The sequence below is a fragment of the Juglans microcarpa x Juglans regia genome, chromosome 5S (genome assembly GCF_004785595.1).
Source record: "Juglans microcarpa x Juglans regia isolate MS1-56 chromosome 5S, Jm3101_v1.0, whole genome shotgun sequence".
NCBI lineage: Eukaryota > Viridiplantae > Streptophyta > Magnoliopsida > Fagales > Juglandaceae > Juglans > Juglans microcarpa x Juglans regia.
Genome location: NC_054603.1, coordinates 31907642 through 31925168, shown reverse-complemented (window position 1 = coordinate 31925168; position 17527 = coordinate 31907642). Strand labels below are relative to the sequence as shown.

Genomic DNA, 17527 nt, shown 5'->3' with positions numbered 1-17527 from the left:
TTTTCTTAATGATTATATTCGTAAGGATTTAAATAGCGTATATATGGTATTAGGAATATGATTTCATCTTCTTTCATTTTTCCTATATTATAAATTTTAAAAATAATAATACCATAAAATATAATAAATATAAAAGTTGAGTCATATTTTATACAAGTATTGTTTAGTCGATCAAAATTTATATTTACGAATAATTCATTCACTAAACTAATCTTGTTGAATTCAAGTTTAAAAAGTCTATCTCGAGCAACTTTTTGAGTAGTATGCACAATTTTATTCATCATCTTCTTGCTATCTCCTTTGTTGGACTTGTAATTTACAAGCAGATTCAATCATGATATCTCTGTTTAATATAGTTCTTCCAATAAAGAGAACTAACCAGTTCTAACATGGTAGTTCCCAATCGAAGTAAAATATGTCCAAGAGTAATACTACTCATCTTTTTACTCAATATCTTCCTATCATCAAATGATTAGAAAGTTATTTGTTATGTTTCACTTGTTTGACAATCATTTGATGCCGCATCATGAGAAGTTGAAAAGAATGATGAGCAGCATTTTTCTAAGTCTAATGTTTGTTTACAAGTAATTGACAAGAGAATGTGACAAGAAGATTAACACTTGAACAAAGAGCCTTAGCAAGCCAACAAATATGTGGTTGGATCGTTACAAGGATCCACGAGTATGTATGCAAATCACAACGCATCATATGGATCCGAGACACGAAATATCTCAAAATTTTAGCAACTTAATTTAAAATTAAAATTGTAAAACAATGCTTCTATAATCTGACCTATTGCCTTAACTACATGCACTGCGAAATATAGGAAAAATGTTGAACACCTTTCCATGTTCACCCACCATTAAACTTCAGAAGGCGCCTTTGCCACAATTGACAATGCGTGTAGTCCAGTCTGCAACTCCTCTTGCAATAAAGCATAAACAAACCTATGCCTCTTAACCAAACTCTTGCCTTCAAACTCCTTAGAGACAACTTTCACATTAAAATGAGTTTCCCCATCACTTCCTCTAACACCTGTGTGCCCTGCATGCTGATATGAGATATCTTCCACCTCTAATTCTACAGGACTAAGCTCTCTCTTCAATTTCTCCTTAATTCTCTTCCCCCTACTTCCCAAATCACCCGAATTTATGTTTTTGTCAACACCCACATCAGAATTCAATCCAAAGTTCACATTTCCAACACTGTCATTGATTTTCGATACGGAATTCAATATCACCTCCGGGTTTTCTTCAACATTCACATTGGGATTTAATCCAAAATTCATGTTTCTAATGCCACCATGGACTCTCGGCTCCAAATTCTTGCTCCTTTCAGTTTCCACAACCAGTTGGAGTGCCTTCTTTTGCATCAACCTCAACATGTTCAAGAACCCATTATTCCTCGAAGGTGTGAGGCTCTGCTGGAGCCCAAGAAGCACCACAAAGTCTGGAGAGACCTGCAGAACCTCCTCAACAGGCCTGCCTGAAAGCCCATTGACGAGCAAAGCAGCAAGCCCCTTGGTGAGGATTGAGTCAGAATCAGCCTCGTAGAAAACATTCTTGTCAGCATCCAAAAAGGCCCTGACCCAAACCTGGGAGACACAGCCCTCTACCTTGTTTTCCTTTGTCTTGAACTGGGTTTCAAGAGGCTTGAGTTTCTTCCCGTAGAACAGGAGTTGCTCGTACTTGGCCTTGGGCTCTTGCACAGATTGAAATAGCTTGATGATTTCTTGGAGCTTTGGTGGTAGTTCTTCTATGGGTTGCAGAGGTACAGAACCAGATGCTGATGACAATGGAGATGCTAATGATGAGAGTGTAGTGGGAAGTCTATGAAAAGATATGGTTTTAGAAAATGAGAGGGTATGGGGTTTTGGGGCTGTGAGGGTTTTGTGGGAGAGGAGAGGATATATGATTTTGGTGCTGAATAAACGGAGACAGGGTGAGATTGAAGGTGAAGACATGAGGTGGTGGTTCTTTTCGTTTCAGGTGTTATATCTCGGGCAATGGGTATCGTTGGACAAGTAAAAATTGCAGCTTCAAAGACCTTTTATGTGTTAGATTCCTGATCTCATGAGCTCAATGTTTTTGTCACCCCCTTCATAAACAAAGTGCCACCATTAGTGTGAAAGAAATAATATTTTCATATATGTAGAATGAGAAAAAATTATTGATCTGACTCATGACATTTCAATAGGTACACAATGGTATCATAAAAGTCTAACAATATTACCCAGCCTACTATGAAAGAGTGGCCAACATAAGAAAAGCTCAGTATGCTTAAGATAATCACAAGTACCTGATTTCCCAACAACCCCCCCCCCCCCCCCCCTTTCTCTCTCCAAAAAAAAAGTCCAAAAATAGAAAAAAAAAAATGCCCATTTGGCTCTTCGCCGCTTGGTCCATAATTTTGGGTTTAGATTGAAGAGGAATAAAAACTATTTAGGTGTGTTTTGTGTTTGTATTTTTAGGAGTGGTGGAGCCCATCGAAATAATGTTTGGAAATAAAAATGATTGAGATGTGAGTTTTTGGTGCATGTGAAAGTGATGGGGTCCACTAATGACATGAAATTTTTGGGAAGACCTTATAGTATTTTCGGTTAAAGCATGTTGTGTTGAAAGTTAAGGAAAATGAACATTTTCTGATGGGCATCACCAGTGTTAGTTCACATAGGGAGAGAGAACATCTTAAGTGCAAGGTTGAGGAACTAATCTATTGAAATAGCCGGATCCTATGCCAGATTAAGAGAGAGCTTACCCTTCTCAGGAACAACCCTCCCCCGCACCCCCTAGCTCCTCCCCCTTCCATGGCTAACGCCACTATCGGGGCCACTTCCAAAGTGAGAAGAACTTTGAAGTTATACAAAAGCTACCTCTATTTCAAGAGTCTGAAGAGTATGAATCCAAGTTTGGACAGGAGCATAAATCCAAAACGAGTCTCCCCTTCTTTTAAAGCATTTTTTTAAGACAGACAAATTCCATTCATAACCAATAAAGAGAAGCATTAAGGAGTATACTTGAAATACACCTAATAAGAGAAGGAAATGATTAAGTAGCATCAACATTCAATTTAACGGTCTAACAGGTCAATCTTTGGAAAGATTACAAAAAATAGGATGAGCAGAGAGAAATGCTGTGAAGCGAAATAGCAGGACATAAAAATGCAAATCACCAAAACATACATCAAGAATATCGAATCTCAAAAGAAAAATTAAATTTGGCTGGGCTAATCAGGTTACAAACCCTACCTGGAAGCCTAAACCAGGTCCTCAGGTATCTTTCTGCTCACCAGAAGAGGCAGCTCTTTGAGTTTCATTCCAGCATCACGAGGCAGCGCCTCATGTTGGCCTTGGTTTGCAACCAATACTGCCAAGGCCACCATGGGGTGTGCTGGTGAAAATATTATTATGATTTAGGGTACCATGACTAATCCTAAACCATTTTAATAATCATAACTACACCTAAATTTTTACCTACTACCATTTCTGGGCATGCAAATTCACATTTCGTCACCTAAAAGTACAGTGGCACAACCTCCTCAATCAATTAACATTACCACTTGAAGTTATAAACGAGTAACACAGTATCTTCACTCGACTTTCTCTCATAGCTGTAATATCATATAATATTAAACCAAGCATAACTTGCAATCCAAATGCCCAACAGCATCTAAATTCACCCAAAAGTTTTTACTTCTCATCCAGATCCCACTCAAAACTTCAGCCACTATTCACACCAGCCTAACTCAGCTCGATCCATTCTCCCATACAAAACCAACAATACGAGGCCTGTTTCTGTTCACATCTCTCTTCACGCAGCCATTGAACAGAAGCCCATTTTAACTTTCTTTGCTCATACCAAAACTTAGGCCTTATTTGGGAACACAAACCATCTCATCTCATCTCAAAATTTCTCATAATTCCTTCCCAAACATCACTCAAACACAAACACTTTTTAATTTCAAATCTTCAACTTTTTTATCTAATCATTAACTAATCATTACAAATTTCCCAAACTTCCAAACAAAACACAAAAAATAATTCAACTTTTACAAATTCCAAAACAAAAATTATATTTTAACTTTATAATATTTTTATTCATCCTTTTCTCTCTCCTTTTCCAAAACCCAATAAAACACCTTAACTCAAACTACTTCACTACTATTCACAGATTTCTGTTAGACCTTTATCAACCCCTAAACACCTATATTATCCTAGTTTTCCCCTACCAAATTAATCTCTCAGAATCATTTTAAATTCTTTACTTACTGCTGGACCACCAGCTAGGCAGCAACCAGTTCTCTAAATCCATCACCTAACAATATCTACCAAAAAACCAATTTGAATTTTTACATTATGATCTTCAAAACTAAGACAACAAATTTTCAGCCTCATCAACCAATCCGAATCAGCACCAAAATCATAATTTTACCACACATGCAGAGTACAGTTCCCAGGTTACTCAACTTCAACAAATAGCAGTTCCAAAACTAACAGTTTGAATTTGAAAATATTTCTTTCCAAAAATCTTCCCCTGCCCAAAAACATTTTTTTTTTTTTTATATCGGGGACCCTCTCCAAGGCAAGGCCCTTCGGACCCACCCCCTGTAAAGTAGACCCTGGCCCCGTGCACCGCACCCTCGGAAGTTTCCCTATACGGAACTAGTTAAATCGCTAGCTTTTCACCAAGAGGTGTGGCCCCAAATGATTGTTTGCACCCATGAGGTGTTGAACCTTCAATGGTTTTATACAGCTAAGTAAAATGAAGTTTGATATGGCGTCTCTTTAGATTCAATGCCACAATTTGCCTCTGGTGGGGATGAACAGAGTGTGGGGAGAGGATTGGTAGGTCTCTGGGAGAAGTGGAAGAGGTTGAAGTGGATGATGATGATGTTGGGTGGGGTAACTTTCTTCGTATGAAAATTCTACTGGACTTGGAAAAACCACTGGCTAGAGGTAGAACAGTGGCCATTAATGGTGCAAAATACTGGATCCCTATCCAGTATGAGAAATTACCTAGATGCTGTTTTAAGTGGGGAATTATCCATCAGGGATGAACTGTCCTCTGTATGGGCAACAACGTCTGGAAGCAGCACAATTTGGCCCTTGGTTAAGGGCAAAATCTGTCATACGTCGAAGGGTGGTGAAGGAAGGGAGAAACTTCAATCCAATGGGGCAGGTCAGTCAAGGGGATGTTCATCTTAGTCAGCAGGACAGGGAAAGCAGTGAGAGGCAAGGGCCAGAACCAATGAGGAATGCAGATAAGGAAACTGTTTTGAAAAAAGGAAAGGGCGTGTCTTTAGGAGAGGATAAAGGGGAGGATGATCACGTTAGAAACCAAGCACTGATGAAGGAACCAGACAAGGTAGTTACCAAAACTGGTTTACAAAATTTGAATTTGGATAATTTGGGGGGAGAGGATTTGCAGGGACCAACAGATCCTAAGGCAGGTAACTTTGTGATAAGTAAGGAAACCATTGTTGACTTATCAAGTGATGTGGATAGAGTTGTTCATGAGGGTGATGGGCTAGGCTTTACCTGTACTTCATCTGGCCCTAGGGGTGTAACCGGTCCAGTCCGGTCCGGTTTTGGACAAAATCTAGGACCGAACCGGTATGTACCGGTTTTGTATTTTCCAAAACCGATTACGCACCGGTTACCCTCATAAACCGGTACTTCCGGTTGTACCAGTTTCCGGTCCGGTCCGGTTTTCCGATTTTTTTAAAATGTAAGTTTCACAGTTTGTCATTAAAAAAAAAAAAAACTGATTTAAAAAAATCTGTTTTATAATTATAAAGCATGATTTATTTACCCTTAAATATAATCAAAAAGCATTCTAAATTATATATGATCATGAATCATGATCTGTATGCATGGAATGGAAAAGGGCTGCTATTACTTTCAAATAATTGATGATGGATGCAATGCAAAATAGATGAAATTCAAATAGATAATACACACAATGCAAGAAAACATTGTAATAATTTCGGATTCAAAAACCCTACCGTAATATCACAAAACCCAATCAACCCAATCGGCAATCACAGATTCACAAAAATCCCAATATCACAAAACCCAATCACAAAAACCCTAATATCACAAAAACCCTAATATCACAAAACCCAATCACAAAAATCATAGTAGGCTAGTATGTAATTTCAAAAAAAAAAAAAAACTTACCGTGGGGGCAGATCGGCAGAGAGACTGAGACGGGTCGAGAGAGTTGAGAGAAGAGAGATTGAGAGCGACGAGAGAGTTGAGAGACGAGAGAGTGAGACACGGGAGCTTTGAGAGTGAGAGACGAAAGAGTTGAGAGACGAGAGAGTGAGAGGCGGGAGAGTTGAGAGTGAGAGAGTGAGAGACGGGAGAGTTGAGACTGAGAGCGAGAGACGAAAGCAGAGTCAGTCACGACTCACGGGCACGAGAGAGTGAGCCACTGAGCGCAGTGAGCACGACGGCGCGAGAGACGGAGAGAGCGAGCTGCGAGAGGCGAGAGCAGAGTGCTGTGAGCCTGAGTAGATAAGTGAGAGACGAGAGGCGGAAGGAGTATTCTCGAAAGAGATGATTTAGGCTACGTTTGGGTGCAAAGATTACCTAAGTACTCTCGTTACTATTTTTTACTTTATTATTATTTTTTACCTACTCTTTTATTATTCATTACTTTTTACCTATTATTTATTATTCTATTATTACTTTTTTATTACTTTTTCACTACTATTCACAAACATTCTCAACACTTCTCAGATATTCTCACCACCCTTTTTCAAGTATTCTCCTTTTGATAAAAATACTTCACATACCAAACACAATAAATCATCTTCGCATCAAAGTCTCTCCAAAAAAATATAAATAAAAAATAAAATTACTATAATATTTGTCACTATTAAATATAAATAAAAAATAAAATCATTATAATATTTATCACTATTATATATATAAAAAAAATACTATAATATTTATCACTATTATATATAAATAAAAAATAAAATCACTATAATATTTATCACTATGATATATAAATAAAAAATAAAATCACTATAATATTTATCACTATTATATATAAAATAAAATAAAATCAATATAATATTCAACACTATTATATATAAATAAAAAATGAAATCACTATAATATTTATCACTATTAAATATAAATAAAAAATAAAATCACTATAATATTTATCATTATTAAATATAATAAAATAAAATAAAATCACTATAATATTTATCACTATTATACATAAAATAAAATAAAATCACTATAATATTTATCACTATTATACATAAAATAAAATAAAATCACTATAATATTTATCACTATTATATATAAATAAAAAATAAAATCACTATAATATTTATCACTATTATATATAAATAAAGTCATCACCTTTTTCAATTATCTATTCAAAAGTCAACAACTCAACATACTTTATACATCCAAACAACTCCAAATACTCTCAATGGGACCCACAAACCCACTTCAATCTCTACTCATAACTATTCACAAACATTCTTAACATTTCTTAAGTATTCTCACTACCCAAACGTAGCTAGGTTTTCAAATAGATGAAAACAGGACCGTTTGGCCTTTGGCCCTTTACTATTTAATAATTTAATTAAAGTTTAATTCTTTTCAATGTGTTTTTTTTTTAATGATAATTAAAATTTATATATATTTCTAATACATTTAATAGACTATAGTGATTTAATATAACTATATATATATATATTTGTAATACATTTAATATACCATAATCTAATAGTATTAATATTAACCTATTAGTATAGTTATATATTAGTGTTAGTTATAGTGATTTAGTATAACTATATGAGAAAAAATTTATAGCAACCTACTGTTGGTTGCAGCCGCATCACACTTAACGTTTTGGGTCAAAAAAAAAAAAATGAGATGCCACATAAGGTGTGTGGAGAGTGTAGACTGATGTATAGTCGGTCTCTAACTATATTAGTATAAGTATAATTATAGTCTATAGTCTATATTAAACTATTAGTATTAGTTAAATAGTTATAGACTTATATATTAGTAATGATATATAATACATTAGACTAGTCTAATAGTATTAATAGTCTATTAGTATAGTAATATATTAGTATTAGTTATAGTGAGTATTAGTTATAGTGATTTAGTATAACTATATTAGTATAAGTATAACTATAGTCTATAGTCTATATTAAACTATTAGTATTAAACTATTAGTTAAATAGTTATAGACTTGTATATTAGTATAGCTATATAATATATTAGACTATATAATAGTATTAATATTAGCCTATTAGTATAGTTATATATTAGTATTAGTTATAAACAATATATTAGTATTAGTTATAAACTTTTAGTGATTTAGTATAGCTATATTAGTATAAGTATAATTATAGTCTACATTAGACTATTAGTATAGTTATATTAATATATTAGTATTAGTTATAAAATATATATTAATATTAGTATTAGTTATAAATTTTTAGTATTAATTATAAGTTGTATAACTATAGTCTATAGTCTACATTAGACTATTAGTATTAGTTAAATAGTCTATAACTATTAGTTATAGACTTATATATTAGTATAGCTAAATAATATATTAGATTATATAATAGTATTAATATTAGACTATTGGTATAGTTATAAGTTATATATTAGTATTAGTTATAAACTTTTAGTGATTTAGTATTAACATTTTATGTAATAATTTATAAATTATAATAAGAAATTATTTCATATATGAATATATATAATTATAAATTATATATATTATATATAAAAATTTCACATAAAAATTTATAATTATACATGATATATAAAACTTATATATATATTAATATATATATATATATAATATTTTGTATAAAACTTATATATACAATAATACAAATATTATTTTTTATATATAAATTTTTATCAACCGGTCTGGTCCGGGCCGAAAAATCTCGCAATCGAAACCGGACCGGAACCTGCCGGTTTTCCCATTCTAAGAACCCGTCCCGGACCGGACCGGACCGGTTCAAAACCAGTAAAACCGGTCTGGTCCGATCCGAACCGATTTTCCGATTTGAATTTACACCCCTATCTGGCCTAGATCATGTACAGGCCTTAAGTCCACCTAAGGCCCAGCAGGATCACAAACAGAAACAATTGAGAAATAAGGGGGAAGGTGGAAGTCTCGAGCTTGAGCTTTGGGGCGCAACTCGAGTATGATTGAGGTTTATGCTGGGAAAAAGAGGACACTTGCACAAAATGAAGTTGGCTTAGCATTTCAGAAAGATACAAAGAAATGCAAAATGAATGAGGGGGTGATAGAAGGGATGGGTGGAAAAGGGATTGAGAAAGAGAGTGGGAACTTATGTGACATTATGGTATCAGTAGAGGCTAGGTTCCAGCCTTGCCAGGAGCAATGATAGTGTTAAGTTGGAATTACTGTGGGTTTGGGAACTCACAGGGAATTCGAGTCCTTCATGACTTAGTTAATAAAGAAGCTCCCGACATTTTATTTTTGCAAGAAACTCGTTTACAAACTAAAAGGATGGAAAGAATAAAGTATGGTTTGGGATTTACTAGTTGTTTTGCTATGAGCAATGAAGGGAGGGGAGGGGGTTTAGCATTACTGTGGAAGAGCCATGTTCAACTAGATATTGCTCACTTCTCAAAGTCTCACATTCATGCATGTGTGAAGATAGGTGCTGCTGTGGAAGAGCCTTAGTTTCTGACAGGTATATATGGACAGCTAGAAGTTGCTAGGAGACATGAAACGTGGTAATTAATCAGGTCTATCATGGTACCTCAAGATAAGGCCTGGTTATTAGTTGGGGACTTTAATGAAATTCTGAGTAACAGTGAGAAGAAAGGTGGAAGAGTAAGGGCAGAATGTCAAATGGCTGAGTTTAGAGCAGTATTACATGACTGTGTGTTAACTGATCTGGGGTTCAAGGGTCCAAGATTTACATGAAGTAACGGAAGACAAGAGGGTCATTGTATAAGTGAGAGGCTTGACAGGTTTTTGGCTAATTTGACTTGGTGTGGAGTCTTTCCTATGATGTGTGTGGAACATAACCCAGTGGCTTATTCTGATCACTTAGCTATCAGCTTAAAAAGGGTTGATGACCAGTTCAGAATGAAAGGACAAAAACTATTCAGATTCGAGGCTATGTAAAGTTACTCAAAGAAAGAAAAGAAATTTGATAAAGGGGGTTAAAGATGCTACTGGGGTTTGGCAGGTCGAAGAAGAAGGGAGAGATAGAGTAATCTTAGATTTCTTTAAGAGTCTCTTTACTGCCTCTAATCAAACTGCAAGCTTGAATTTTCTGAATGGCCTGGCTAGAAGAATAACAGATGATATGAATGCAAGCCTCACTCAAGAATTCAAGGCTGAGGAAGTAACACAACCTCTTAACCAAATGAGTCCTACTAAGGCTCCTGGCCCAGATTGTATGGCTCCTTTATTTTTTCGAAAGTATTGGGATGTGGTAGGAAAGGATGTTATTGTTGCTATTCTTAATGTTCTCAATAGTGGTATGCTACCTCGACCCATAAACCATACTTTCATCACCCCGATACCAAAGAAGAGTAAGGCTGAGTTAGTGGCAGATTATAGGCCCATAAGTCTATGTAATGTAGTTTATAAGTTGATCTCAAAAGTGCTTACTAATAGACTTAAAACTATTTTACCAGATGTGATTTCATTGTCTCAAAGTGCGTTTGTCCCTGGTCGACTCATAATAGATAATGTGCTTGTAGCTTATGAGTTAGTACATTTCCTAAGACAGAAGAGCTATGGGAAGAAAGGGTACATGTCATTAAAGCTGGACATTAAGGTCTATGATAGGATGGAGTGGTGTTTTTTGGATGCTGTGATGGAGAAAATGAGCTTTAATTGCAAATAGAGGCAGCTTATTATGGAGTGTGTGAAAACTGTGTCTTTTTCTGTGTTGATTAATGGTGAACCAAAGGGTCCTATCTTAGCATCTCGTGGCTTGAGGCAAGGGGATCTTCTATCCCCTTGCCTCTTTCTAATGTGTACTAAAGGCCTAGTTACGTTGATGCAACAAGCTGACCAACATATGATGGTGGAAGGGATCAAGATCTGCAAAGGGGCTCCAAAGATCAATCATCTTTTATTTGCATATGACAGTTTGATATTTTGCAGGGCCACAATGCAGTCAAACATTAAGATTCAACATTTGCTTGAGATCTATGAGAAAGCTTCAGGCCAAAAGGTGAATAAAGAAAAGACCTCGATGGTCTTTAGCAAGAATGTGGCAGCTGGACAACCGGAGCTAATCATGAATTTTTGGGGAGTGCAAAGGCATCAACAATAGGGCATTGCTTGCAAAGCAGGGATGGAGAGTGTTACAGGAAGAATCTTCTTTGCTACATAAAATCTATAAGGCTAGGTACTTTCCAATGTCAAGTTCTAGGGAGGCTAAACTGGGACATACGCCTTCAAATGGATGGAGGGGAATTTGGGAGTCAAAGCAGGATCTGATGAAGGGGTGCAGATGGAGAGTTGGCAATGGGAAGTCAATTAACATATGGGCTGAGTTTTGGTTACCAGAGCATAGGCTTATCCCTCAACCACAGGATCTGTCTAGAATTCAAGACTATGAGAAGGTGGTTAATCTTATTGATGCAAAATCAGGACGGTGGAATGTGGATATAGTGAGAAGGGTCCTTCCACCTAGTGCAACTGCCGAGGTTCTCAAGATTTCAGTTGGTCCATGCAATAGAGATGATAAGCTAGTTTGGGAGCATGAAAAGAATGGAGTCTTTAGCGTGAAGAGTGCTTATAGATTGTTTTATAGTCTGAAGAAAAACAGGAATGCAGGGGAGAGTTCAAATTCAGCTGCTATGAAGGTATTATGGAAGAAGATTTGGAAATTGAGCATTCCCAACCGAGTGAGTGTCTTTGCTTGGAGGGCTTGCAGAAATGGGTTGCCCACTATGGAGAATTTGAAGCTCAAAAAGGTGATTGATGAGGATGGTTGCAAGTTTTGTCAAAAGGGTGCTAAAACTGTCACATGCTCTATATTTCTGTCCTTTAATTCGAGACTGTTGGAAAAAACAATTTGATTATCTACCAGATAATGGGGATGCAGCAGACCTAGTGAACTTAGCTCAGTAAGTGCAAGCAAGAGGAATAAAGGATGAGTTAGAGAATTTCTTTCTAATAGCCTGGAGTATGTGGTATAGGAGAAATCAATATGTGCATGAGGGTACTACTTTATGGCTCGAACAGGTTATGGGAAATGCTTTGTCCTTATATAAAGAACATGTGGAAGCATCAAAGCCCTCGATTCAAAAAACAGGTTCTGGTATTAGGTGGAAGACTCCTCCAGTAGGTGCTGTGAAGTTCAACACTGATGGTGCCATTTTCTTGGAGCAGTGCAGATCAGGTATTGGAATGATATTGAGGGATGACAAAGGTAATGTTCTTTTGTCAGCTAACAGTATGGAGAATGAGGTGAATGATCCTATGGAGATTTTGCTAGCAATTCTGAGAGGGTTACAGCTGTGCTACCCAATGAGAATCAAGGAGCTCGTTGTTGAAACAGATTCACTTCTAAGTGTTAATGCAATTTTAGCACCTGGGGAGTCTATGTCCATTCTAGGGAATCTGATATATGAAGTAAGGAATTTGATGAAGATGATGGCTAAAGTCACAGTGCAACATGTAGGCCATATGGCTGATGGAAAATCTCTTAAGCTCGTCCAAGGAATGCCCCCGATCTTCGAAGCACTAACCATTTCTCTCCATCCAAAAACAACACATAAGACAGAGGAATCATTTCCCACACAGCAGCAATTTGGGGGTTACCCAGAAGACCATTCCAACACCAAAAAATATCCACCACCCTTCTGGGCTTTACCCATGCCACTTCGGTCCAGTTGAAGATGTCATACCACAAAAACCTGGCCACTTTGCAATGTAATAGTAAACGATCAACAGTTTCCCCATTTTTCTTACACAAATAATACCAGTCCATAACAATAAGACCATGTTTCCACAGATTATCAGTGATAAAGAGTTTCCCAAGGGAAACAGTCCAACCAAAGAAAGCTACCTTGAGGGTATCTTATATTTCCAAATAGATTTTTCTAAACCTGAGTCATGTATAAACCCTCTTCCAAACTCAATCAGTACAAACAATAACCACCACTTCAATCCTATCAAACAAAACTTCAAAGGATTAGCCCAACAGTTGCAAGCTATGCTAGCCAATGTAGAACTTTTGGTGCACAGTCAAGGGAAAAAAGTGGATTAGGGAGTGGTTTTGGTTCTCAAGTTGCCAACCTGTTATTTGTAGAACAAGGGCGAATTCAAACTCGAGTAGTGGTCCCCTTGGGTGGCTCTATCGAGCCAATCAGGTTTTTACCTAACATCATCTAATCTTCATCATCGTGTCATGTTGGCTTCCTTCCATATGGAAAGAAAGGCTCTCATTTGGTTCCAAGACCATGAAACTTCAGGAGGCAAAACTAGTTGGGAGGGATTTGTGCGAGCATTAAATACACATTTTGGACCAACGATCTAAGATGATCCCATGGAAGAATTTAGGAAGTTAAGTCAAACAACTGCCATAGAAGCTTATAAAACTTAGTTCCAGGCCTTGTCCAACCAGCTAGTGGTCTTGTTGAGCCATATAAGCTTAGTTGTTTCCACACGAGCCCAAGGGAAGATATCATATTTATGGCAAAGATACTTAACCCACAGTCTCTCATTGCAGCTTTTGGGTTAAAAGAATACAAGAAGAAAATGTGGCAACTTTGAAAAGTTCCTACAGGATGACAAACCCAATCATATTCACCACACTTAGCCTTCCTTTACCACTTGACAAAAAACCATTTTACCTGTACAACGTTTATCACCTACCCAGTTGAAGGAAAGTATAGACAAAAGCCTTTGCTACAACTGTGTAATGATCGTCTTTGTGGTAAGACTTTAAAAAATAATTTAAGAAAATGAGACATGAATTATTGAACCTTTTAAAACTTTTTCTCTTTCCTTCTCAGGAATAAAAGATTCTATATTATAAAATTAAAACCTGTTCTATAAATTAAAAGAGAGTTTACAGCGGAACTCATTAAATTAAATAAAAAGGCCTTTTACAAAAATTGACTTTCATACATTACATAAAAACAAGCCTAGGCTTCTGTCACTCTTCCCTTTGTTTGTCCTATCGCTTCTTACTCATTTTGTTCCTGAGGAGGGGAGGACATACATAAAAATAAAATAAGTTGAATACTCAGTAAGCATTACTTCATACTGTAAAAATATACTAACATATGTTTTCATTCATGCATTCATCATTCCTCTACATACTTTATGTAAAACATTCATTTTCTTTGAAAACATTACAAGATGGAGTTTTTCTTTAAAAATGTTTTCATTTCTCATAAAACATTTCCCACACTTGTGCATTCATTCATAAAGAAACTAAATCAGTCATAACATTCAATTACCTTTTCTCACTTTTCCTCTGGCCAGTACACACTGTTACGCCCCGTGTGTTGGGATAAAAGATCTTTTGGACCCAGATTTCACCAGTGGCCACAGGTTGGGAATCTCTTTCAGTCAAGGGGCAACACTGGGTGCATTACCAATACAACTTACCCGACATTGCAATCTGTGCAATCCATTGGTACCATCATTCATTCATTCATTCAGACATGGCTGTTACGTATTTTCATATATTAAAACATTCATTCATTTTCTTTCATTTCCTTTCCTTTCATTCATTCATTTCAGTCCTTTCCTTTTCATTCATCAGTCAATTTCATTTCATAAAAATTATTTAAAAGCATAAGCATAAACATCATTTCATAGTATTCTTTAAACATTCTTTCATAGCATAACTGAAATTGAGTGAAGTACCTTCCAATTGAAACAACTCCCTCCAAAAGATAATGGTGAAAATTGGATCCCTATCCAAGACAATGGATTTGGGCACCCCATATAACTTAAAGACAAAAAAAATAAATAAATAAAGTACTTGGGCTACTTTACTTACTGTACAAGGATGAGCAAGAGGAAAAAATGAGCAATTTGGTTAGGCTATTCACTACTGTGAAGATCACTGTAAACCCACTGGAAGGAGGCAGAGCTTCAATGAAGTCCATGAAAATATCCAACCATGGAGAACTGGGAATAGTTAGTGGCTGCAGTAGCCCGACTAGATGGATAGTCTTGTGCTTACTGGTTTGACACACATATTCATTGACTAACTTTTTAATGTCCCTGTGCATACCTTCCCAATAAAAATCCAGCTTGAACCTGTGCACTGTTTTATGATAGCCCACATGCCCAGCTTGTGGATTATGATGTATATGTTGTAATACTTTAGCCTTGAATGGAGAATTATGAATCACCACTAGCTTCCCTTTTCTCAATAATAGGCCTTGTTGTATTGTGTAATGTTTGGAATCTCCAAGCCCTGTTGAAATTTAGAATAGATGTCACTGAGTGTGGGAAAGAGTTGATAGCTTTGCTTCAATTCCTCAATCCAGTCAGGAGTTGAAAAAGTAATCCAAGTCAAAGTAGTTCTTTCATCCTCAGATTTCCTTAAAGGGCATCTGCAACTTTATTATCCTTCAACCTTTTATAATTAATAGTAAAATCATAACTCATCTGCTTTAACAACCATTTCTGTTGAGCTTCAATCCCCCATCCTTTGCTCCAGCAAGTACTTCAAGGCCAATTGATCAATCTTAATTTTAAAGACTCTCCCCAACAAATATGGTCTCCATTTACTGACTGCAGAAACAAGTATTAGCGGCACCTTTTCATATATGGATAACAGAAATGTCTTACCCTTCAAAGCCTTGCTATAGAAAGCAATAGGCTGACCCTTCAAAGCCTTGTTGCGTGAGCATAACCCCCAAACCTACTCCAAAAGCATCACATTCAATTGTGAAGCTTTTGGAGAAATCAGGTAACCTCATAACAGGATGTTCAGTAACAGCCTTTTTCAATTGCACAAAATCTCAAGTTGCTTCTTCAATCCAAAAGAAAGAGTTATTTTTTAACAATTCAGTCAATGGAGCTACTATAATTCCATAATTCATTTTGAATTTTCTATAATAGCCTATGAGACCCAAAAACCCTCTCAATGCCTTCAAAGAAATGGGAATAGGCCAGTCCAACATTGAGACGACCTTAGGTGGATCAGCTTTGACCCCATTGTCAGAAATAACATGACCCAAATAGTCAATCTCTTCCATCCCAAGCTTACATTTAGACATTTTTGCATATAAGATGTGTTGTTTCAATCAGTGTTTTTGATACCGTTCCGTACCGGCCGGTACATACCGTACCGGTCAGTTGGCCGGTACCGAAAATATAGTATTCCGTACCGGTTTAAAAACCGGGTGTATCGGCCGGTACCGGCATGTACCGGCCGGTATTTTATGTTTCGGCCGAAACATAAATTTCGGCCGGTACATATTTCGGCCGGGTCAGTCGAGTTTAAGGCTGATGGCATTTTCGAAATTATGTCAAATAGTTAGGGGCAAAGTTGGAATTTCACCTCAAAATTAAAACCTACATTTCTCTTCTCTTCTTTCACGTTCAGACTTACTTCTTCCTTCACGGCAGCCGAGTCCCATAGCCAAACAGCGTAGCGCGGCAGCACCAGCCCAGCAGCCGAGTCCCAGACCGCAGACGGCCAGCCAGCTGCCAGCGTCCACCGCCCTCCGTCTGGTCCCACCGCACGTCGCCGACCACCCCCTCATCTCGGTATTTTACTATTTTTTTTGTTTTTTACTTAGTTTGATTTTTTTTTTGTTACTTTTTTTATAAATAAATCATAATTGTATTTTTATAGATGTTTTAGATTATATGTTTGTAGATGTTTTAGATTATATTGTTATAGTGTTTATTTTTATAGATGTTTTATATTATATTTTTATAGATGTTTGTTTATATTTTTATAGATTATGTTTTTGTAGATGTTTGTTTATATTTTTATAGATTATATTTTTGTAGATGTTTTAGATTATATTGTTATAGTATTTGTTTTTATAGATGTTTTAGATTATATTTTTATAGATGTTTTATAGATGTTTATTTATATTTTTATAGATTATGTTTTTATAGATGTTTATTTATATTTTTATAGATTATATTTTTGTAGATGTTTTAGATTATATTGTTATAGTGTTTGTTTGTATTTTTATAAATGTTTTAGATTATATTTTTATAGATGTTTGATAGATGTTTGTTTATATTTTTATAGATTATATTTTGATAGATTATATTTTTATATATGTTTGTTTATATATTTTATAGATGTTTGTTTATAGTTTAGATTTGATTGAGTTTCTTCTTAATGGCTTACTTATAAGTGTTAATGTTTTATACTTTAATAGTTATAAATGTCTAGTTGTCAATCAACCGGTAGTATGACTTCAAGTTCAACTCCAGCACTTGCTCCTGTAAGATCAGAAGATGCAGCTTGGGCCCATGCACGTGCAGTGCCAGGGGCAAGAAATAATACCGAATGTTTATACTGTAATAAAGTA

General features: G+C 35.9%; 2 protein-coding genes across 2 annotated transcripts; one reads left to right on the top strand and one right to left on the bottom strand.

Moving 5' to 3' along the window:
• Positions 1-613: 613 nt before the first annotated feature.
• LOC121268033 (sufE-like protein 1, chloroplastic/mitochondrial) lies at positions 614-2253 on the bottom strand. Its single transcript, XM_041172135.1, has one exon. The coding sequence runs from the start codon at positions 1961-1963 to the stop codon at positions 863-865; it is 1101 nt and encodes a 366-aa protein (XP_041028069.1). The 5' UTR covers positions 1964-2253; the 3' UTR covers positions 614-862.
• A 2798-nt stretch (positions 2254-5051) lies between these two features.
• LOC121267314 lies at positions 5052-11328 on the top strand. Its single transcript, XM_041171162.1, has 4 exons — positions 5052-5363; positions 10228-10522; positions 10682-10824; positions 10960-11328. The coding sequence occupies exons 1-4, from the start codon at positions 5052-5054 to the stop codon at positions 11326-11328; spliced, it is 1119 nt and encodes a 372-aa protein (XP_041027096.1).
• Positions 11329-17527: the final 6199 nt, after the last annotated feature.

What these genes read in the sequence shown, in the direction of transcription:
- LOC121268033 (XM_041172135.1), bottom strand. Translation starts at nt 1,963, where the DNA reads ATGTCTTCACCTTCAATCTCACCCTGTCTCCGTTTATTCAGCACCAAA.
- LOC121267314 (XM_041171162.1), top strand. Translation starts at nt 5,052, where the DNA reads ATGAACTGTCCTCTGTATGGGCAACAACGTCTGGAAGCAGCACAATTT. An exon ending in TGATGAAGGAACCAGACAAG is followed by an intron (nt 5,364 to 10,227) that starts GTAGTTACCAAA and finishes GGGGTTTGGCAG; the next exon opens with GTCGAAGAAGAAGGGAGAGA. An exon ending in TCTTAATGTTCTCAATAGTG is followed by an intron (nt 10,523 to 10,681) that starts GTATGCTACCTC and finishes CTATTTTACCAG; the next exon opens with ATGTGATTTCATTGTCTCAA.